Source organism: Hylobates moloch, unplaced genomic scaffold, assembly GCF_009828535.3.
Source record: "Hylobates moloch isolate HMO894 unplaced genomic scaffold, HMol_V3 SCAFFOLD_5, whole genome shotgun sequence".
In the NCBI taxonomy this organism is placed as follows: Eukaryota; Metazoa; Chordata; class Mammalia; order Primates; family Hylobatidae; genus Hylobates; species Hylobates moloch.
The window spans coordinates 141,075,439-141,098,680 of record NW_026652280.1 but is presented as its reverse complement, the minus strand read 5'-3'; the positions used below and the strand labels follow the sequence as shown (position 1 = coordinate 141,098,680).

At 43.6% G+C, this 23,242-nt stretch overlaps 2 protein-coding genes across 2 annotated transcripts; one reads left to right on the top strand and one right to left on the bottom strand.

Annotated features, from left to right (window-relative positions):
• Positions 1–70: 70 nt before the first annotated feature.
• Positions 71–11,544, bottom strand: BCL10 (BCL10 immune signaling adaptor). Its single transcript, XM_032155470.2, has 3 exons — positions 11,240–11,544; positions 4,927–5,215; positions 71–2,294 (listed from the first exon to the last, which is right to left on the bottom strand). Exons 1-3 carry the CDS (start codon positions 11,294–11,296, stop codon positions 1,939–1,941), a joined length of 702 nt encoding a protein of 233 aa, XP_032011361.1. The 5' UTR covers positions 11,297–11,544; the 3' UTR covers positions 71–1,938.
• Positions 11,302–13,118, top strand: LOC116469829 (uncharacterized). Its single transcript, XM_032155473.2, has 2 exons — positions 11,302–11,742; positions 12,581–13,118. Exons 1-2 carry the CDS (start codon positions 11,311–11,313, stop codon positions 12,641–12,643), a joined length of 495 nt encoding a protein of 164 aa, XP_032011364.1. The 5' UTR covers positions 11,302–11,310; the 3' UTR covers positions 12,644–13,118.
• The last annotated feature ends 10,124 nt before the right edge of the window (positions 13,119–23,242 follow it).

Sequence of the window (23,242 nt, the reverse complement as noted above, 5' to 3'; positions counted from 1 at the left end):
GAGACAGAGTCTTGCTCTGTCCCCCAGGCTAGAGTGCAGTGGCGCGATCTCGGCTCACTGCAAGCTCCGCCTCCCAGGTTCACGCCATTCTCCTGCCTCAGCCTCCCGAGTAGCTGGGACTACAGGCGCCCGCCAACACGCCCGGCTAATTTTTTTGTATTTTTAGTAGAGACGGGGTTTCACCGTGTTAGCCAGGATGGTGTCTCGATCTCCTGACCTCGTGATCCGCCTGCCTCGACCTCCCAAAGTGCTGGGATTACAGGCTTGAGCCACTGCGCCCGGCCATCTTTCTAACACCACTATTTTTGCTATGCATTGGAGGTGAAACATTTCTCTATAAACCTTAGAAAATGCTTATACTAAAAAAAATCCAATCTTTAAAAATTTTTAAAGCTAATATGCCAATCTTCTTCATGACGGATAAATTCATCAGTCCATCCAGAAATGCAACTCAATCTCACAACCTAATGTTTTCTATAGATATTGGCAAGTATTAAAAAAAGTTTTAGATACTTCCTATTGAAAATTTGGAACTCCAAAATAGCACTACTTTACAAAAATTTTATTGTTAATAGCAAAATTTCCATTTCTACATTTTTGCAATTAATAATAGAAATATATAGGAGACAGATGTCAGGAAACAGATAAAATTGTAATTTAAATAAAAACAGTGAGAACATAAGATTTATAAACATGTAAAATTAGTCAAATTTTGTTTTACAGCAAAAAGACAAATCTGGCTAATGGCCCACTTATTCAAATAGCATTAAAAACAGAATTGTCACACACACCAAAAATAATTCGTTCTAGTTATTTCAACTGTACATTGGTCCTCATTAAAAGAGAATGAAAAGTACAGAGAAAATATTTTTAAAAAATCTCATCAGGCTAGGTGAGGTGGCTCATGTCTGTAATCCCAGCACTTTGGGAGGCCACACTGGGTAGATTGCTTGAGTCCAGGAGTTCAAGACCAGCCTGGCCAACATGGCAAAAACCCGTCTCTACAAAAAAAATACAAAAATTAGTGAGGCATGGTGGCACACACTTGTAGTCCCAGCTATATTACTTGAGAGGGAGGTGGGATGATCATGTGACCATGGGAGGCAGAAGTTGCAGTGAGCCCAGAACGCGCCACTGCACTCCAGCCTGGGTGATAGAGCAAGATTCTGTCTCAAAAAAAAAAAAAAAAAAAAAAAAAAAAAAGGAAAAAATACCTCATCAAATTACATGTAATAACAGGTTTAGGCCAAGATATTTTTCTTTAGGAATGAAAATGATTAAGCCAAGAATGTGAAAATCCTAACAAAGTAGTATAATTAGTAAGGTTAATTAGAAATGAATTTTGGCAAACTGAGATCTTAGGTGGCTCACACTCCATCAAGTGTTCCTCCAGTATCAAAAAGAGGCTGTTTAAGTGCCTATAAGACAATGGAGTGGAAAAGAGATTTTTTATTTTTATTTTTCTATATTGGCAGTTTTCCCATCAGTGATTGGTTTTATTACTGAACAGGAACAGCTTAATGCTGAAAATTTGCTGCTGAATGACCGGCAAAGACTATTAGACTCTGAAAATTTCTAGCACAAATGCACTGAGGAAAAAACGTTCTTCCCAGTAAGGGTCTATTCTCTATAAATAGAGGTATATTCCCTATTAAAATCAGTCTTAAAATAGAAAATATTTAAAAAAAATACTTAAAGACCTTAAAAAGAAAAGGAAAAAAAGAAATTACTAAAAAGTACATGATCAACATGATTTACAGTTAGCTATCCTAAAAGTATGCTTTTTTAATTCTAAAAATCCTATTTACAAAGTATGCTTACATTGCATTTTAAAAGACATGTATCAAATGTAAACAAATCACTACAGCCGTTTTATAAAGAGTCATATTCTTTAAAACATTTTTTTGTCATCATTAAAAATTAAAAGGCAATAAAGTGTCATTGTCGTGAAACAGTACGTGATCTTAAGGGAAGAAACATCTCACTAGAGTTTCCACAAGTTCCTTCTTCTTCTAACTGTAGGTCTGGTGGCAAAGGAGGAGCCCCTGGGTCCCCAGGTCTGGGAAGTGTAGTTGAAGAGAAGATGGTATTTTCAGTTCTGCCTACTTCTAGAACAGGCAAATTCAGAGAAGAATTAGTAGAAAAAAAGGGCGTCGTGCTGGATTCTCCTTCTGGATGGTACATGACAGTGGATGCCCTCAGTTTTTCAGAGAAATTACTCTCATCTGAATTTGATCTGGAGAGGTTGTTAGTGGCTCCATCTGGAAAAGGTTCACAGCTGCTACATTTTAGTCCTACAATAAAATTATTCAGATGTAAATGAAAAAGTAACTAAAAAAAATGGAGTCACTGTCCATCTTGTGACTTGTTAAAGATTACAAGCTAGTTACCCCACAATCACAATTTAAATAGCAACTTGTAATTTTTGTCATAATCTATTTCACATCTAATTTGCTTTTCTCAACCACCATGAAGTATACTATTATTTGCATTTTCTATATAACAAAATAGTCTCATGGAAGTTAAACGACATGCTGTAATTCTCATTTAAGGTACAGTGTACATATAAACTTAACCACCTAAAATTTTTTATAAAATAAGAAATAGCTTTCACAATAAATACTCTTTAGTATTCTGGTACAAAAAATATTAGCTAATAAAAACAAAATGTAAACAGGGCAGATGCTAAAATTCTATCTGTTGGTCAATGGCAATGGCTAATTCTTGAATAATAGGATGTTAGAACTAAAAGGAATTTTAGAGGTCACCTAGGATAGTCTCTTATTATAAAGATGAGAAAAAAGGGCGGGGCATGGTGGCTCACGCCTGTAATCCCAGCACTTTGGGAGGCCGAGGTGGGCAGATCATGCTGTCAGGAGTTCGAGATCAGCCTGGCCAACACGGCGAAACCCCGTCTCTATGAAAAATACAAAAATTAGCCAGGCGTGGTGACAGGTGCCTGTAATCCCAGCTACTCAGGAGGCTGAAGTAGGAGAATCGCTTGAACCTGGGAGGCAGATGTTGCAGTGAGCTGAGATCATGCCATTGCACTCCAGCCTGGGTGACAAGAGCAAGACTCCGTCTCAAAAAAAAAAAAAGAGAGAAAAGAAAAGGCACAGGACAGTTAAGTCATGTCAAGCATTCCAGGACTACTTTGTGGGAAAGTGAGAACTACAATTCGATACATAATGTCCTGTTTCTCAATCTCATGGTTTACTCAAATGACAGTGGTTGTTCCCATCAGCTATGGTAGGAATGTATCCGCCAAAAGTTCACATGTTGGAAACTTGGTTGCCACTGCAGCAGTGTTAGGAGCTGAGGCCTTTGGGAGGCAACAGCGTCATGAGGGCTCTGCCCTGGACTAATGCCATTATCACGGGAATGGGTTAGTTATTTTGGGAGTTCGACTCCTTCTTCTTCCCTTTCACACTCTTGCCCTCCCTTGCTCTTCCATCTTCTGCCCTTCCACCATGGACGACCCTTGCCAGATGCTGGCGCCATGGTCTCGGACTTAAGCAGCCTCCAGAACTGTAAGAAATGAATACATTTCTTTTCTTTAAAAGTTACCCAGTCTCAGGTATTGCTACTGCAGAAAACAACTTAGATACCATCAAAGAATTGAATGATACCCAAAGGGTATAGTTAACCATTATCCAGAGGATTGAAAGAATAAACACAATTTACCCTTCTGTTAGGCTTGGCAAATATTCAACCTACAGGCACAGAAACCCCGAGTTGACAATTTTTAGGTAAAACCTGCATAGTCTATAAAGGACACTTACATGTCACTTCTTCCACTAGTTTTTCAACCTCACAATACAGTCAGCACGTCTATTCCATGCTATACAAACTACCTTCTTAGATATGGCTCAAAAGGGAAAACTTGTAATGTGTCCCAGCAAGGGGACACTTATAGACTATGAGTTCCTTAAGGGCAGAGCCCTAAATTATTCTTTTCTGTATCCCTAATGCCTAGAAGAGCTGTAGAACATCATATGCACATTTATGTGCTCTGGAGAGAGACAGTGAGGAACAGAGGCAGGAGGGGGTTGGGGATTTAAATTGTGTAGGCAATTCCACACAATATTCCAATCAGTGAGTGTATATTCTGGAGTGACAGTGAAATGGGACAGGTGAATCTGCTACTCTCTTAATCTGTTTCCATGCCTTCACATCTTGCCAGACTAGTTTAAAGTCATGAATATTTTATGCAATGTGATTCCTATAAACATATGCCAATTACTTCATCTTGTGATTAACTGGTGATCACAAGAAAAACTAGCAGAGTTGGACTTTTGAAATACTTTGCCTAAATACTGTTCTTTATGTGTGATGTACAGTATTTTCAGAGCTTACTCTTGAATAGATTAATTTTACATTCTACTGACTTTAGAAACAAATCCTTATGTATGCAGGGATTTCATAATAGTTTTCTACAAATGTATTAAATGAATACGAATACAGGATATTGAGAGATATTCCACTTTTTCAATGTAATAGTGCCATATAATGTAAAATCAGTGCAAATTGAATATAATTTTGAAGTTCAAACTTTTTGAAAGCAAAATGATCGTTTCTGCTTTTTTTGTTTTGCTTTTTTGAGACAGGGTCTTGCTCTGTTGCCCAGACTGGAGTGCAGTAGCACAATCATGGTTCACTATAGCCTCAATGTCCCAGGCTTAAGTGATCCTCCCACCTCAGCCTCCTGAGCAGCTGGAAACACAGGTATGCACCATCATGCCTGGCTAATTTTTTAATTTTTTATAGAGACAAAGTCTCGCTATGTTGCCCAGGCTGGTCTCAAACTCCTGACCTCAAGCAATCCTCCTGCCTCGGCCTCCTAAAGTGCAGGCACCTGGCCTGCTCTGCATTTTTTAAAAGCATTATTACATTTAAATCAGCTCTTAGATAATTAAGATATCTTACCTTTCAGATGTTCTAGTTTTATATTTCTAAGTTTCAGCACTTCATCTGTAATCTTCTGTATCAGGAAGTTCTGTGTTTTTTCTCGCCGAATAGATTCAACAAGGGTGTCTAGACCTTTTGGGTTTTCCTGTAAGTAGTCTAACAATTTTCCAGCCCTTTTTCTACTTGATGTTCGACAAGAAATTTCTTCAGTGTCTTCTCTACTGAGTATTTTTTTTGCACGTAGATGATCAAAATGTCTCTCAGCTATGATTTTCTCACACAGGTATACACGTAAATTTTCTAAGGCCTAAAAGACATAAAATATGGTTCAATGTTATTTTGTAACACCTAAGAAAATCACATACGTGACTATCAGTTGGCATTTTTTTTTTTTTTTGAGACGGAGTCTTGCTCTGTCCCCCAGGCTAGAGTGCAGTGGCGCGATCTCGGCTCACTGCAAGCCCCGCCTCCTGGGTTCATGCCATTCTCCTGCCTCAGCCTCCGGAGTAGCTGGGACTACAGGCGCCCGCCAACACGCCTGGCTAATTTTTTTGTATTTTTAGTAGAGACGGGGTTTCACCGTGTTAGCCAGGATGGTCTCGATCTCCTGACCTCGTGATCCGCCCGCCTCGGCCTCCCAAAGTGCTGGGATTACAGGCTTGAGCCACCGCGCCCGGCCCAGTTGGCAGTCTTAACTGGTGTGAGACAATGTTCTAAAGTCAGGAGGCTCAGGCCTTCTAAAATGCATGCTAATTAAGATGAAGGTCCAAGTAGACACAAGTAGGTCCTAGACATTCCTCACTGCTTTGATCTCACCTTCAAACCTAAAAAGCAAGACCAGGCTGTTGTGAGCAGGGACCAGCTGAATCTAGAGGGCCTGGGTCCTTGGAAACAGGGAGGTCTGTTGAGGGCTATCTTCGGGAGTAAAGATGAGGGCAAAGACTACTGTACATTTTAGCTATCAGTTAGCAAGGAATGCAGAATTAGTCAGGACCAATAACTTAGTGAGAGGTCTCACAGTCTGTAACTTTCTCATGTTTGTTATTATACTCCATTTCCTTAGAGTAAAACTGTTAAAAACAAAAAACAAAACCCTAAACTGAAAGAGCCCATAATGTATCTGTCTTTGGGGTCAGCTGGAAAGACTACACTCTAACTCAGTGAATCAGTCTTGGTGGAAGGGAGATGGAAAGATGTGTGGGGAATAGTGAGTGTTGGAAAAATGAAAGAAATAAAGAAAAAGGACACCACAAAAAAGCAAACCTAGACTTGAGAAGTGCCTGAGAGCTTAATTAGTAGAAAATCCATGTTGCTTTCAATAAATGGCATTAATAATTTGATACCGGTGACTGTATTTTAGCTCCTCTATTTACTAGATATATGATCTTGGGCAAGTAATTAACTCCTCTGTGCTTGTTTCCTCAGCTGACTGTTACATGAGGAATAAAGATATGCAAAGTGCTTAGAAAAGTGCTTTGTACATAGGAAGTGATCAATATATGTTAGTAATAATGACAAAGGTAATGGAACGTCTTCAAGTACCCTAGTATATGATGGCAGGAAAGTAGGCTAGGTGAAGGGTTCCTGTGGTTCTTGGTCTACGAAGTTCCACATTTACTTGTTTATTCACATTACAAGTATTTTACAAATCTAAATTCCTAATATGCCAAGTGCTGAGCAGTGAGTATACAAAGATGAACAAGATTTGAATCCTACATGCAAAAGGCTCATGGTCTAGCTGGGAATACATATGACAGGCAATAATTATAAAACAATGTGATAGGGCCCAGAAAAAAAAGATTATAGGTCAAATACTGGAAAAGCACAGAGTGAGCAAATAACTATGTCCAGGACCTCGTCCTTATCATATCTGGCATGGACTATTAACAATAGAAACCTAGCTGCATTTACTACTTCCTTCCCCCTCCTCATTTCTTATTCAAGAGAAAATGGAAATCTGGAGTATTATATGAATTTTACTAAAATTTTTTTTAAGGATCTCACTCTGTCGCCTAGGCTGGAGTGCAGTGGCTTGATCATAGCTCACTGAAGCCTGGAATCCCTAGACTCAAGTGATCCCAGTCTCAGCCTCTTGAGGAGCTAGGACTACAGGTGTGAGCCACCATGCCCGGCTAATTTTTAATTTTTTTTTTTTTGTGGAGAAGGGATCTTTGCTACATTACCTAGGCTGGTCTTGAACTCCTGGCCTTAAGTGATCCTCCCACCTTATCCTCCTGAGTTGTTGGGATTATAGGTGTGGGCCACTGTGCCCAACAAATTCTAATATTGAAATTTTGTTAATTAAAAAAAAAATTTAAAAACAATGTTCTGCCCTGTCTTAAAGGATAAAGTTCCTTTACGTGGCAGAATAGTAGAGAAGTTAAGAGCATGGCTCTAAAGTTGGACCCACCTCAGTTCAAATCTTGAATCTAGTACTCACCCTTGTGAGAGCTGGCCCAAGTTACTTCACCACTCCAAGCTTCAGGTATGTTATTGATAAAATAAGGATTAAAAACTTAACTCACAGGACATCAAGGAGGACTAAATGGGAATACTATATATGAAGGTCACGCACAGTCTCTGTACACAGTAAGTACTCAATAATAACTAATCATGGAAGACAAGGTTCATTGATAATATGGTTCCTACGTACCTCTCCAGCTTAACCTATCACTACCTTTGTCCTGAAAATTTATGCTCTACCTAAAACTATCTGTCTCTCTACATTTCCTTATGTATTTTTTGTCTTCTTTTCTTTTATCAGACCCTAAAGCCCCTATTCGTCTTTTAAGATTTAGGTCAGTGGTCATCTTCTTTGGAAAGGTTTACCTAACTCCCCAGAATGAGTTAGGCACCCCCTCCTCTGTCCTTGTAGCACCTTGTGTATACACTTCACCTTTCTATACACCAGGATTCCACTTCTTTCACCTCATCTCCCATTTCATTCCCAGATATTTCCATCCTGCCCCAGTATTCTTCTCGAAGTCACCAATGACCCCCTTACTGCCAAATCTTTTCAGTCTTCATTTTATTTTTCAGCTGCATAAACACAGTTGACTACTCCCTCCCTGAAACAGGAAAATTGTTACATGAATATCACACTCTCCTGGTTTTCTTCCCATCTCTGTGGATACAACTTTTCAATCATTTTTTTGTTGTTGTTGTTACCCTACTTTCAAGCTAACAATTCACTTTTTAAAACTCTTCTCTTTAAAGGGTTTTAAATCATTTTTCTCTTCTAGCTCACAGCTTTCTAGGTAAAATCATTCAATGCCACACTTACATTTCTAGCTCAGATCTCTCTTCTGATCTTTGACTTTGCAGATGTAATTGCTGATTTGACATTTCCATGTACTAATCTAATTACATCCTCTTCCTCAACTCCCACGTTCAATCCATCACAAGGTCATATCATTTCTATTTCAAAAATTGCATCTGGAATTCTCCTGCTCCATCCATCTCCACTGCCTTCACCCTGATCCAAATCACCATCCTCATTCATCTCTACAGATTCCAAGAGCCTGCTCACTGGCTTCCCTGTTCTTATTCTTGTTCTCCTCAGTCCGTGAAAAAGGCAGCGGGATCTTTAAACAATACAATTCTTCAACAAGTCCCTACTATACTTGGGGGGAAAAAAACCCAAATACTTTACTAAAAAGCTCTTCATGAAAATGGCTCTCGCCCACCTTCCTAACTGCACTTCAGATGACCCTCTGCCTTCCTCCGATTTCCCCAAGTCACCAGGGTCTTGCCTGTTTTAGGTCCTTGACAAGTTCTATTCTCCCAGAATGCTCTTCCCTCAGTTCTGTCAAATCTTTCAGGAATCGGTTTAAATGTAACCTCTCCTGACCATCCTATCTCAAGTCGATTTCGCCTATTATTGTCTTAGCACTGTTTGATTCCTTCATAGTAATTGCCATAATGAAAACAAATCTATTTGTTTTAAACTGTAACATCTCTGTTTGAAGCAGGCAGCTACGAGGTATGTTTTAGCCAACACTGTATATCCTGCACTTACCAGGGCACCAAGTAGTTAATGTTTCAGATGAATGCAAAACTCACTGCACTTATTCTGTGATTTAAAACAATCCCCCTCAAGAAATTGAGCTCTTTTCAAGTTAGGATTGTGTTTTCATTTTTAATTTTTGAACTGTTAGAGCCAACCACAGTATCAGCCTCACAGTAGCATGTAATCCATATTTATTAAACTGTACTAAATCCAACCAACACAATGAGGCAAATAACTAGATAGGAGGAGGGGGAGACACTAAAGAAGTGGGAGGTCCCAAGACAAAGGGTGGTAGCACACCATTCATCAAGAAAGGCAATACGGCAGCAACAGCAAGCAACTTTGGGAAAAGGATAAAGGTTCAATTTTTTGACAAGGTGAGCAATCTGTAGGATATAAAAGTAGAATTCCAGTAGACATTTGGAAATAAGGACCTAGAGCGGAGAGAGAAGTCCAAATATGTGGATAATTTTTTTTTTTTTTTTTTTTTTGAGACGGAGTCTCGCTCTTTCACCCAGGCTGGAGTGCAGTGGCGCAATCTCGGCTCACTGCAGGCTCCGCCCCCCGGGGTTCACGCCATTCTCCTGCCTCAGCCTCCCGCGTAGCTGGGACTACAGGCGCCCGCCACCTCGCCCGGCTAATTTTTTGTATTTTTAGTAGAGACGGGGTTTCACCGTGTTAGCCAGGATGGTCTCGATCTCCTGACCTCGTGATCCGCCCGCCTTGGCCTCCCAAAGTGCTGGGATTACAGGCGTGAGCCACCACGCCCGGCCATATGTGGATAATTTTAAAACTTTCTAAGATCAGAAGACATTTTGAAAATATGAAAAAAATCTCTAAGAAAAAAGCACGCACATAGTTTTTTTCATAGACCTTTTGAAACCCATCCATGGTTTCCTCAAGGTTATGTATTTCTGATATAGGCGTAAAATGAAATCCTGAAGATAACATCAATGAATTGACAGAGAAAAACAAAGACCTGGAAGCCACTCTTCACATCTGTACTTGTATACAGACCTTATTTCCTTCCACTTGTAATTTCTCAGTTCCTGTTTTATTAGCTGTAAAATGGGAATGGCAATTATCTTCTTTAGAGGTTGTGAAGGTTAAGTGGCAACACTGTAAACTGTGTGACACAGCATCTGGAACACAGGAGGCCTAGTCTTGGAAGTTCAAGGTTTTACTGGCACTCACCATGAATAAGACAACATTTACTCTACAGTAGTTATTTATGTTCCATTCTTATCTCAACTAGAATGTAAAGCAGGAAACTGATCTTCATTTTTGTGTATCCTTCCAGACCCAAGGCCAGTGCTTTCCATATAGCAAGTGCTCCATAAATCTCTGTTGAATGAGGAAACTAAGCACAACTCCCAGTCATATCCAGTTTCCTTCTGCTGGTGAGTCACACCAATTGTGAGTAAAGTGTAATAAACCTTACAGGGAAGAGGAAGGGATTTGAAGTGGATGAACATTTAAAAAGTTGCCATCCTGTCCAGTTCATCAAAATGACTTTGTAAAAGTACTGCAGTGTTCAAGAAGAACACGTTTCATGTTGAGTTTCTGTTTTTCATTTGACTTCAGATAAAGTATTTTAGTGATACTCATACAGGTCTCATCTGGCAAAACCAGTAAACGCAAAGGAAAAAGAATGTCATATCTCAACAAAGCCATTCGTTACAATATGAAGGTTTATGTGGTTCTGCACCATCCGAGAAGAGCATAATTTAGCTACTGCATATTTTCGACGTTTACCTGTACATTAATTCTCAGCTACGTGTATTCACTCCCCCAACCCCAATTTAAATATGTGGGCGTCTGCTTACTAGGGGAATTCCAGGTTGTGCTTTCAGCTGTTGAGCTTCCTCAAGCCCCCTATGCAAAAGAGCTTCACATTTTTGGTCCACTGCTTGGGATCCTTCACCTGGTTACAGCCTTCGCTCTAGGCTGAGTGAGCAGCCTAGGCAGCCTGACTCAAGGATGAATCTGAGCCGCCGGTCCCTAACGAAGCATCTCCAAGAACCCAGTTGGGGGAAAAGCATGAAGAGATGGGTGAGGAGTGGGCAAGAATCAAAACTCCACTGGGCAACAAAGCCCAAGCTCTGCGTTTAGCGATGTAAAACCTGGATTGACAGATCACTGGAGGATCATTGCCACCAAGGTCCCTCGGATGTAGGGCTCGCCACAGTCCTCCTGTGCTAGGATTTTCCGCTCCTCCGACCTGGAGGATCCTCCTTGTCCTCCGACTCCAGGCTTCCGCTTTCCTCTCCCGCTGGGCTGCAGCCCGCCCCCGCCCGCCCTGGGCACAGCTACGTTACTCACGTCCTTCTTCACTTCAGTGAGGTCCTCCTCGGTGAGGGACGGTGCGGTGGGCTCCATGGTGGAGGCGGGAGATGGCGCTTCTTCCGGGTCCGGGAGCTCCGGCTGCGCCGCCCCGCCCTGGCTGGGGGGCTTCGGCCTCCGGGTACTGGGGAAGAAGGAGAGGAGGCGGAGCGGGTCGGGATAAAGACGGCCGCCCCTTCGGGAACAGAGAGACTCGGGAGTCAAACCGTAGCGCTTCCGGCCCCGCCTCTGGGGTCGACGGCGTCGCAAATCTACGCGACGCGACGCGGAGATCGGAGCAGCGTTCCTTCCCTCTCGTAGAGGCTCAGTCGCAGGCACCGCCCCCCGGCGAGGCGCGTCCCTTGGCAGAGCCCGCCCTGTCTCTGCGGCAGCCTATCGACGCCAGCCCGCGGGCCGATCCTGTTCCCGCCCCCGACCGGAGCTTTTCGGGTAGCTCCGCCCGCAGCGGGCGTTTCCTCAAGCCACGCCTGCGCAGGTCGTCGGTAAGTGGCCCGGGTTAGCGTCCTCCTAAGGCATCGTTTCCGTGGGTGGGGTCCGTCAGTGCCCAGGCAGCTGGCACTCTCAGCCTTTGCTGCCTGCTCACTTCGGGGGAGTCCGGTCTGGGCTTGTTAGTACCTTGGGTTCCTCCCCTTTTCCCAGACCCTGCCCTACAATTTCCTGTTGCTGTGTTTGCCGGTTACTGTTTTGGTCACACACGAACGCACTCATACACACATACACATGCATACACACAGCCTAACTACAATACTAAAGAAATTTTTGAAAGAAAAAAAGAAACCACCTACAATCCCACCACTTTAACACCTAATTTAACGTTTGCATACTTTTTGGTCACTGTTCATTATAAACATAGTTTTTCCTCAGTTAATCTGTGTAATGGAGATAGATATGCTTACCTTTTAGGGCTGCTGGGATCATATGTAAAGTTCTTAAAGGTAGTTGGCACACAGTATGCACTCAACTGATTATTTATTTATTTATTTATTGAGACAGGATCTCACTCTGTCGCCCAGGCTGGAGCGCAGTGGTGCGATCTCGGCTCACTGCAGCCTCCACCTCCAGGGCTCAAGCGATCTTTCCACCTCAGCCACCAAGTAGCTGGGAGTCCAGCTAATTTTTTTGTATTTTTTATAGAGATTGAGTTTCGCCATGTTGCCCAGGCTGGTCTCAAACTCCTGGGCTCAAGCCATCCACCCGCCTCGGCTTCCTAAAGTGCAGGGACTACAGGCATGAGCCACCCAGCTCATCCTACTCAAACATTTATTGAGTCCTTACTAATATGTTCTAGGCAACTTATACTATGACTCCTCCATTTTATAGGGGGAGACTGATGAAGAGACGACTATCCCCAGACCATATTGTAACTACTATGGTGCTGTGTAAGAAGCAACCTGAGAAGTGTGGATGAAAAGCTACAGGTAGAGCCCTGGGCCCAAAACGGTCACTTGGACAACATGCTAAATAAACTATAAACTAGATGGTATTTGAAGCTACAAGAGTAGATAAAAATGACAGGAGGACCAAGGAGAAACTTGGAAACACCAATGTTTAAGAAACGGGAAAGCAAAAAAAAACACACAAAAAAACAATGTAACCAGAGCCACAAAAACCAGAATCATAGCACAGGGATTCTGATGTTTACATTATGTCCTGTTTCTATGTTGACACTTTTTTTCTGATTGCTTAATTTTTCATCATCTTCCACGTGATTTACTTAACCATTCATCCTTTCATTTAACACATGTTTTTTGAATGTCCACTATGTGCCAGACACTGTTCTAGGTGCTAGGAAAACAGCTGTGAACAAAACCAATAAAAATCCCTTTCCTCATGGAATTTATATTCTAGCGTATGTGTGTTTGGGGCGACGAGGTAGGCACTTGAAAAATTTCATCTAAGTTTATTTATTTATTTATTTGGAGACAGAATCTCACTTTGTCACGCAGGCTGGAGTGCAGTGGCACGATCTCTGCTCACTGCAACCTCCTCCTCCCAGGTTCAAGTGATTCTCCTGCCTCAGCCTCCCCAGTAGCTGGGATTACAGGCACATGCCACCACACCCAGCTTTGTCTAAGTTATTTTTAAAAATTAATTAATTATTTTTTTGAGACGGAGTCTCACTCTGTTGCCCAGGCTGGAGTGCAATGGCACCATCTCAGCTTAGTGCAACCTCTGCCTCCCAGGTTCGAGCGATTCTCCCGCTTCAGCCTCCTGAGTAGCTAGGACTACAGGCGCACGCCACCACGCCCAGCTAATTTTTGTACTTTTAGTAGAGACAAGGCTTCACCACGTTGGCCAGGTTGGTTTCGAACTCCTGACCTCAGGTGATCTGCCCACCTCAGCCCCCCAAAGTGCTGCGATTACAGGCATGATCCCCCACGCCTGGCTATATCTAAGTTATTTAATTTATTAGAAGATGATAAATGCTAAGAGGAAAAAAATAAAACAGGGAAGTAGGATGAGGCTTTATGGATTGGTAAAATTTAAACTAGGGTGGTCATGACCTCACTGCTCACTTTGGAGGAGTCTGTTCTTGGCTTATCAATACCTAGATAAGGGATTTGATTTATGCTTAAAGGAAGTGAGGGAGTGAACCGTGTGGATATAAGGAGAAAGCATTGTGAGTACAGCCAGCAACCAACAAAAATGCTCAGTGTAACTGGAAGGAGAAGAACTCCTTGTGTGTTGAGTCATATGGGTGTGCTGAGTCAGATGGGAAGCCACTGGAAGGTTCTGAGCAGAGTGACATGATCTGATTTGTGATTTGAAAAGAAGCACTTTCACTTTTGTGCTGAGGGGAAAGAAGATGGAAGAGGGAATATCATTTAGGGAGCTATTGCTATATCCAGGCCCCAGGAGGTTGTGGTTCAGACCAGGGTGGAGCAGTGAGGGTGGTGGGAGCATTTTGAAATGAAGCAAGGAAGCAGTTTGATTTCATTTTGAAAGGATCACTCTGGCTGCTAAGTGAAGAGTAGATGGCAGGGGCAAGGGCAGAAGCAGAGACTAGACGGAGGCTACCACAATGTCAGGTTCATGACTGAGCCAAATGTCATGCTTGGGGTCAGGTTCCAGCCCATGCTGAGGTCCAAGGGGGAGTGGGTGGATGAGCAGAAAGAACACTCAGGGGACCGTATGCAGGTGAAAGATGATTTTACTCAGCAGCAGCTCTCACCAGCAGCTTTCTTACACTAGCTCTCTACACTGTCCGCCCTGTCTCAGGTGCTTAGTCTGGCGGCTCCCCTACAAAGCTGCGTGGCTGACTCTCCCTTGTCTTCAGGGTCAGCAGCTTAACTCTTCCTCTCTCTGGGCATGAGCAAGCCGAGCTGTGTCCTGGCTCTCCACTGTCAGTCTCCAAGACGGACAACTCTGGCTCTCTCTCTCTGTGGGTGCCAGCACGCCTGCACAGTGTCAACAGGGCAATTATAACTTTTACAGACAATAGTGGCTTAGAGCCAAGGGATGGCCTTCCCATGTTATGGCTACATAGCTGTGATAACAAGTGGAGTTATATGCCTGTGCTCTAAACTCGCTGAGTCCCTGTGGATGTTTACCTCGTCCTATCCTTGACCAAAGCACAGCCATGTTCCTTACACACAGCCATCCAGGCACAGCTTAGGATGGCGTGACCATGGTGGGGGCAGTGGTGAGCACTCACCACTGACACCTTAAATCCTTCCCAAGTGTTCGTTGTTACTAAAAAATGGTCATAGAATTTACGTATTTTCATCCTTTTTCCTTTCAAATTATCATTGCCTGTGCATAAATTCCCAGAACCAGGAGTACAAAGCCCAAGGAAATGAATATTTTATGACTTTTCGTATATATGGGTGCTCTCCAAAAGGGCTGTATTGATCTAGCTGTGTGTGGGAATGAACTGTTTTTACCACAGTCAAATCAGTTCTGCTGATGAAGGGGAGGATTCACCCATCAAAGCAAGTGAACTGAATGCTGCCAATTTAATGCACTCATTTTGATTTGGCCATTTTGAGGTTGCTACTGCACTGTTGTTCTTTTTTAAAGGAAACATTTTAAACCCACCAAACTATAAAGAATATTACAAACACCCTACGCTCACTACCAAGATCGAACAGATACTGATATATTGTCACATTTGCTTGTTATGGCTTTTGATTACCAAATGTCAGTGGCAGACATCTTTGATTCTTGAACATTCTTCCATGCGCTATACATCTGAGTCTTTCTCTTTCCTTGACCATCATTTCATTTCTGACACGTCCAACCCTTTTTCTATCCTCAGTATTCATTCCCTTATTTATTTAGTCAACTAAAAAGTTAAGTGTTTGCTCTGTGTTAGAATTGGGAGTTACAGAATAAGGATCAGGGATTGGGTGGGACTGAATGAGGATTCCGGGAGTTTTTTGTAGCTGAAAGAGTAATATTTTGCTTTTCAGCCTATGTGTCAATGTTCCCAAGATGAATTGCCTAGCTTAAAAATCCACATCTGAATACCATGTGCTTAATCACAGAGCTCGTTTGTGGCAGGCTTTGCAACTCCCAGTCCTTCTTGCTTTCTAATGCATCATAATTCTTTCATTAGTAAACTAATTTTCCTCTTTCTGCTAAATCACAGGGTCTGGCTAACAATGAAGTTTGGGCATAGTTTCAAGAAAACAGCCCCACCCATCCACTACCATGCAGTAATCCTACTTCTTCCTCATCCCTTAACACAGCCTCCATACCCCCTCAACTTCCAGGTGCTGCATCTGCCTCCTACTGTGAAATAGAAGGTACCTGAGAAATGTGCCATGCGGGATACGGTTTAGGTGCTACGAGCATAAGGCTGCGTAACATCATGGTACAGATGAGATATCATTAAGAATGAGGATGTCTGATATCTGACAGACAGTGTATTAGTTTCCTAGGGCCATCATACCAAATTACCAAAAACAAGGTGGCTTAACAGCTATTTATTCTCTCACAGTTCTGGAGGCTAGAAGTCCAAAATTGGCAGTGCCATGCTCTCTCTGAAGCCGTGAGGGAGGATTCTTTCATTGCCTCTTCCTCGGTTCTGGTGGCTTCTGGCAATCCTTGGCATTCCTCAGCTTGTGGCGGCATCACTCCCACCCCAGCCTCCATCTTCACGTGACCTTCCTCTCTGTGTCTCCTCCTGTGTTTGTGTGTCCACATTTCCTTCTTTTTAAGGACACCAGTCACTGGATTTAGGGCCCACCCTAATTCAGTATGACCTTATCTTAACTTGATTACATCTGTAAAGACACATTTTTTTTTTTTTTTTTCTTTTGAGATAGGGTCTTTCTCTGTCACCCAGGCTGGAGTACGATGGCACAGTCATGGCTCATGGCAGCCTCAAATTCCTGGGCTCAAGCAGTTCTCCTCCTTAGCCTCCCAAGTAGCTGAGAATACAGACATGTGCCACCACGCTCAGCTATTTTTTTTTTTTTTAATTTTTACTTTTGTAGAGACAATGTCTTGTTATGTTGACCAGGCTGGTTTCCAACTCCTGGGCTCAAATAATCCTCCTGCCTCAGCCTCCCAAATTGCTGGGATTACAGGCATAAGCCACCATGCCAGCCAAAGACACTATTTTGAAATAAGTTCACATTCCAAGTTCCAGTAGATGTGAATTTTGGGGAGATGCTATTCAAGTCAGTACAGCTGAATTCTAGATTTGCCAATTATTAGCTGTAGGATCTTGGATCAATTAGTAAGTATGCAATAAAGATGGTGATAATAAGAATTCGGAGGTAGGGAAGAGAAAACCATTCTGATCGATAAAACAACATGAAAGAGGAGTTCACCCAGTATTTAAGCTGGGTGGGAGGATTTTAACAGGGGGAGTTTAACTGCTTCTCGATTATTTATTCCATACTTCCCGTCAGATGTCAGATGTGTATTGAGCAACAAATACTATTCCAGGTGGTTGTGGAATTATAAATTGTGGATTATACATTTTCTGTAAATGGTTGGAAGAAAAAAGTGGCCAATTCTGAGACAGACAGTCTTAGGTTTTAATGACAAGATACTATGTGGTGACATTCATATGTTTCAGTACAGGGACTTTGTGAAGACTCCTGAGGGTCCTGTCTCTAGGAATGGCTCTCGGCTTAGGAAGGAAAGTGTAGGGTGGTGGGCGTGGACCTGAGAAAATGCTCTGACAATATTTGCTAGTGCACCCCAAGACTAGGACATTGCTGGGGCTGATGAGGGAACCAGAGATAAGGGATCATTCCCTTTGCCTTCCCCCTAGAGGACTGGTTTGAAGAGTGCAGGCGGGCACCTGCTATGAGTCCTGAATGTTTGGAGGTTGCATACCTATATACCAGCAGGGGGATATTGTAGGAGGGGCTAGATCTCCCAGTCTTACAACTCCCTGGGAAGAAATAATCACTAGCAGTTTATTTCACCTTCACTCTGAGCCAAGCACTTTACATCTGTGGTGGGAATTTAATGCCTATAACAGTCGTTACAGGTAGGCTTTATTATCCTCACTTTAGAGATGAGAAATCCAAGGCTTAGAAACATGATTTGCCCAAGGTCATTCTCCCACCAAGTAGCAGAACCGGGATTCCAGTTCAGCCTTGATAATAAGGCCAGTGTTCTTAATTACTAGCTGTAGACTGAGCTAAGCGCTTCAGGACATAATGATTCAGAGCAGCTAGGATGCTTGAGCATTCTATGAATCATTATATCCTGAGCCTCACAAATGGGTGTATCTGCCCCAGCTTAGGATCCATGAAGGGCACTGTGCAACAATGAGAGTAGCTGAAGACCGGCAATGTTAACTAATGCAAGCCTCAGAAAGAGGAAGATGATATTTGCAAACTCCAGGTGGGGTTTGATGGCAAGCATAATTCCAGAAAATAACTTTTTTTTTTTTTTGAGACAGGGTCTTGCTTTGTTGCCCAGGCTGGAGTGCAGTGTTGCAATCTTGGTGATGGCATGGGTGGCCTTTCTGGAGTGGCTGCTATCATGACACCAGCTGCAGTGGGGGAGGCATGGCCAGGGCTGTGAGCTCTACAGGGCTGGGAGGAGCCGGGAACTGTGGAAGCCCTGCCCACTTCCGAGTTGGCAGGGTGGGAGCCTTGTGCTCCCCGGGTGCAGCTGCAGCTGCCCAGGCACAGCTCCAGACCTGGACATCCCTGTGCTCTTGGGGGCCAGAATCAGGCAGGAGCCCTGCCCTCTCAGGCACAGCTGCAGCCATCCAGCCATGGCTGTGGACCCGGGCATCTCTTGGGGGCCAGGGAAGCCCCCCTGGCCCTGCAGGCTCAGAAGTACCTGCTCCTGTTGCCTGGTCTCTCCCCACTCCCGGTGCCCACTCTGATTTTGGAGCAAAGTTGAGGCCAAGCCCAGGCCCTGTTGCAACCCAGCTGGGTGTATGCATGCTTAGAGCAGCACTGACATGCCAGCCCCCTGCCGCCTTGGCTCCCCTCCAGGCTTTGGGCACTGATAAGCACAGGAGGCAGGCTGAGGGAGCACGGAGGGTGGCTCGGCATGGACCTACAGGAGCCCCTCAACACAAATAGCTTGGGCAGTGGCAGGAGGCAGAGAAGCTCCTGAGCAGAAAGGGGCAGGTCCCTGGTGAAGCCTCACCTTCAAGCCAGGGATGGTCTAAAGCCTGGTGGTGGGTGTGATGGGCCAGAATGGGAACTAATGGTGCTATTTTCAGGCCCACCCATTGCCACCTGTGAACCAATCAGCATGCACTTCCTCCCCTCTGAAGCCCATAAAAACCCCTGGACTCAGCCAGACTCCGATGACCAGATGACCTGCCTTTGGAGAGGAGCTACCTGCTCCAGGATCTCCTCTCTGCTGAGAGCTGGGCATAAGTTGGGACTACCAGCTGCAGAGAGGAGCTGCCCACTCTAGGGTCTCCTCTGCTGAGAGCTGAACACTGTTGGCACAACCTGCCTGTGGAGAAGAGCTACCCACTGTGGTTTCCTCTAAGCTGTTCTGTCACTCAGTAAAGCTCCTCTTTGACTTGCTCACCCTCCACTTGTCTGTGTACCTCATTCTTCCTAGGCACAGGACAAGAACTGGGGATGTGCTGAATGCCTGGGCTAAAAGAGCTATAACACAAATGGGTCTGAAATACACCCCTTGCTCACCATGTTGTGGGCAACAAGAAGGAGAGAAGAGCTGCAGCCCTTCTGGGAGCCCAGACCTAGGAGCTCCCCAAGCCAGGGCTGTGACACCCTCTCTGGGGCTCTGTGGTTCCTGGCATCTCCAAGCTTCCAAGTTCCACAGTGTTCCTCAGTGCCAGCCATGGAAGCTGCTTGCGGTCCACCTGGTCCAGCCACAGCCTCACAGGGAGCTGGCACCTGTGCTGGTGCTTGGAGCTGCCTGCCCCACCACAGCCAGTGCGCCTGGCTGTGCTCAGTGGCCGGGCACCATGCTTGCTTACTCACACACCCCTTGCTGCTCTGTGCCTGGCTCTCCCTTGGCAGGCATGGGATTCAGGCCAGTAGTGCAAGCTGAGCACAGCCTGCCAGGCTAATTGGGTGGAACAAGCCCAGAGGGCCCAAGTAAAAACTCAGGCAAAAGCGCCACTGGCCACACAGGTTTCCGGCTGGTGAAGTGACACCCACAGGATCCCATGACATCAGCTGACTGCAGCCTCAACCTCCTGGGCTCAAGTGATCCTCCTTTCTCAGCCTCCCAAGGTGCTGGGACTACAGGCATGCACCACCATGCCCAGCTAAGTTTTGTGTTTTTTGTAGAGATGGGGTTTCACCATATTGCCCAGGCTAGTCTTGAACTCCTGGGCTCAAGTGATCCACCTGCCTTGGTCCCCCAAAGTGCTGGGATTACAGGCATGAGCCACTGTGCCCAGCCTCAGAAAAGAATATTAAAGGAGTAGCTCCCGAAAGCCTAGAGTGGGAACATCTGGGCTTTCAGGAGCTACTCCTTCAATATTCTTTGAGGGCGACATCCCTCAAAATCAGTCATTTCCCTTCCCATTCCCATGACTGGAGTCAGTGGTTCTCAGTCTAGGCTATTTAATAGACTCACTTGGGAATGGTCATCCAAGTCCCACCTAGATCAATTAAAAAAATTCTTTGGAAAAATCCGAAGCGAAGGGAGGAGGATGTGTGCCTGCTAGCTATAAGTACTGAGCTGTTACTTCCACCATCGTCTCTATTGCTTTCCAAAGCCCAGCCCTCTCACTAGGGAGAAGCCATGGTTTTAGTGTATGTGCTAGAGAATTTCCTCCATTTAAAGGAGGTATTTGCTGCTAAGGGGACACTGTATGTAGAAAGACCAAGAATGGAATATGAATAAGAAAAGGTGCCTTCACTCTCAAATATCACAGAAGCAAACAGAGCTATGTCTTGGAAATATGAAGGAAAGGCCTGTATTCCAGACTAGCCCCAAGGGTGTGGGGTCAGAGAAAATTTCTTCAAGCAGTTCTGGAGGCTGAAAGTCCAAGATCAAAGCACCAGCATTTGGTGTCTGGTGAGGGCTGCGCTCTGCTTCCAAGGTGATGCCTTATTGCTGCATTCTTCAGAGAGGAGAAATGCTAAGTTTTCATAAGGTGGAAGGTAGAAAAAGAGCAAGAGGAATGAATTCGTTACATGAAGCCATTTTATAAAAGCACCAATTCTATTCCTAAGGGAGGGGCCCTCATGGCCTAATCACCTTTTAAAAGCCCCACCTCTTAATACTGTCACATTGGCAACACCTGAATTTTGAAGATACCCATTCAAACAATAACACTTGTTTTATATATATTTAAATTGTTCTTCAATAAAATATTTTACCTAACAAAAATTCTGTGGAAGCCAAAGCAGTGGTAGTTATTATCTTTGTGGTAACAGTTTTATTGAGATATAATATACATACCATACAATTTAAGTATACGTTTATACACATACAATTTAAAGTATACAATTCAGTGGTTTTAAGTATATTCACAGAGTTCTACAACCATCACCACAATCAATTTCAGAATATTTCATCACTCCAAAAAGATAGTTGTGTCTGTAGCCACCACCCCAATCCTCTCATCTTTCTTAGTCCTAGACAACCATTAGTCTACTTTCTATTGCTATAGATTTGCCATACTGAACATTTAATATAAATGGAAAGATACAATATATGGCCTTTCATGTCTGGCTTCTTTCACTTAACAATGTTTTCAAGGTTCATCCATGCTGTAGCACAAATCAGTACTTCATTTCTTTTTATGGCTGAATAATATTCCGTTGTACAAATATGTCACATTTTGTTTATGCAATCATCAGTTGAGAGTGATTTGGATTATTTCCACATATTTTTGGCTATTATGAATAATGCTATTCATATGGCTATATGTCTGTTATGAATAATATTATAAAAATTCATGTGCAAATTGGGACATCTAGTCCCTCCCCCAGTATTTGCCAGCTGGTATATAGGGATGTGGCTTCAGACATTTGAACTTGGGTCTTCATTTCTCTTGAGTATATACCTAGGAGTGAAATGGCTGGGTCGCGTGATAACGATATTTAATTTCTTGAGGAGCAGTGGTAGTTTGAAAACTTCCCACTTGGTTCTAATGCAGATCCAGGGCTGAAAAGCAGTGATCCCGACGAATGGTGAAACTCAGAAAGGCACACTCTGACAGCTTCAGGGAGACATTTGCAGGGTCTTTCTTAAGCCTTGGGGGTCCATGTGGAACAATGAGATTGGTTTGCAACTGGCTTTCCTGCCATACCCAAGACACAGTGATTGCCATCAGTATGCAGGGAAATGTATCTTAATGCTCTGCTCCCAACTCTATTCGATTCAACATTTATAATAATGACTTGTGGGATGAATATCTGGAACAGGGGTTTTCAAATGTTTTTCTAACTGTGCAACCCTTCCTTCCAATAAAATTCTCTGTGGGAAACTAAGCTCAAGGCCCTGTCTACCGGGTCTGTAGAAGTTTTCTGTCTTGCCTACCCACCCTGCCCCACTACTTCTGAGTCCTTCCTCAAAGCACCAAGGGCTTTATAGAGCATTGTTTGAAAGCCACTTATCCAGAAAGTATTTTTATTAATTTGTGGATAACCCCAAACTGAAAATATAAAATGATTTTTAAAATGATTTTTAAAAAATTAATTTTATTTTATTTTAAGTTCCAGGATACATGTGCCAGATGTGTAGATTTGTCACATAGGTAAACATGTGCCATGGTGGTTTGCTGTACCTATTGACCTATCACTTAGGTTATAAAAAAATTTTAATGTCAGAATCAATATAAGGTAGACAAAACAAAACAAAACCTAAACTTCTCTAGAATGAGCTACATTGGGAAGTAATGTTTTCTTTCCTGCAAGATATTCAAGCAAGCACAACCCAAACTATATATATGTGTGTGTGTGTGTATGTGTGTGTGTAATTTTTTTGTTGTTGTTGAGGGAGTCATAGAAGGTAATTAAAAAATGAGAAGGTGGCTGGGCATGGTGGCTCATGCCTATAATCCCAGTGCTTTGGGAGGCCAAGGCAGGAGAATCACTTGAGGCCAGGAGTTTGAGACCAGCCTAGGCAACATAATGAGACCCTGTCTGCACCTGTAGTCCTAGCTACTTGGGAGGCTGAAGCGGGAAGGTTCCTTGAGCCCAGGAGTTAAAGGCTACTGTGATTATGACTGTGCCACTGCACTCCTGCCTGGGCGACAGGGCAAGACTCTGTCTCTTAAAAAACCCCTCAAAAACCAGAAGGTGATGTGATTGGTTTAGTGATTTTTCTTTTTCTTTCAGACAAGGTCTTACTCCGTCACCCAGGCTGGAGTGCAGTGGTGTGAATAAGGCTTACTGCAGCCTTGACCTCCTGGCTCCAGTGATTCTCCTGCCTTAGCCTCCCATGTAGCTGGGACCACAGGTACACACCACCATGCCCAGGTAATTTTTTGATTTTTTGCAGAGATGGGGGTCTCACTTTGTTGCCTCGGCTGGTCTTGAACTCCTGGGCTCAAGCGATCCTTCTGCCTTGGCCTTCCAAAGTGCTGGGATTATAGGCATGAGCCATGGTGCTTGG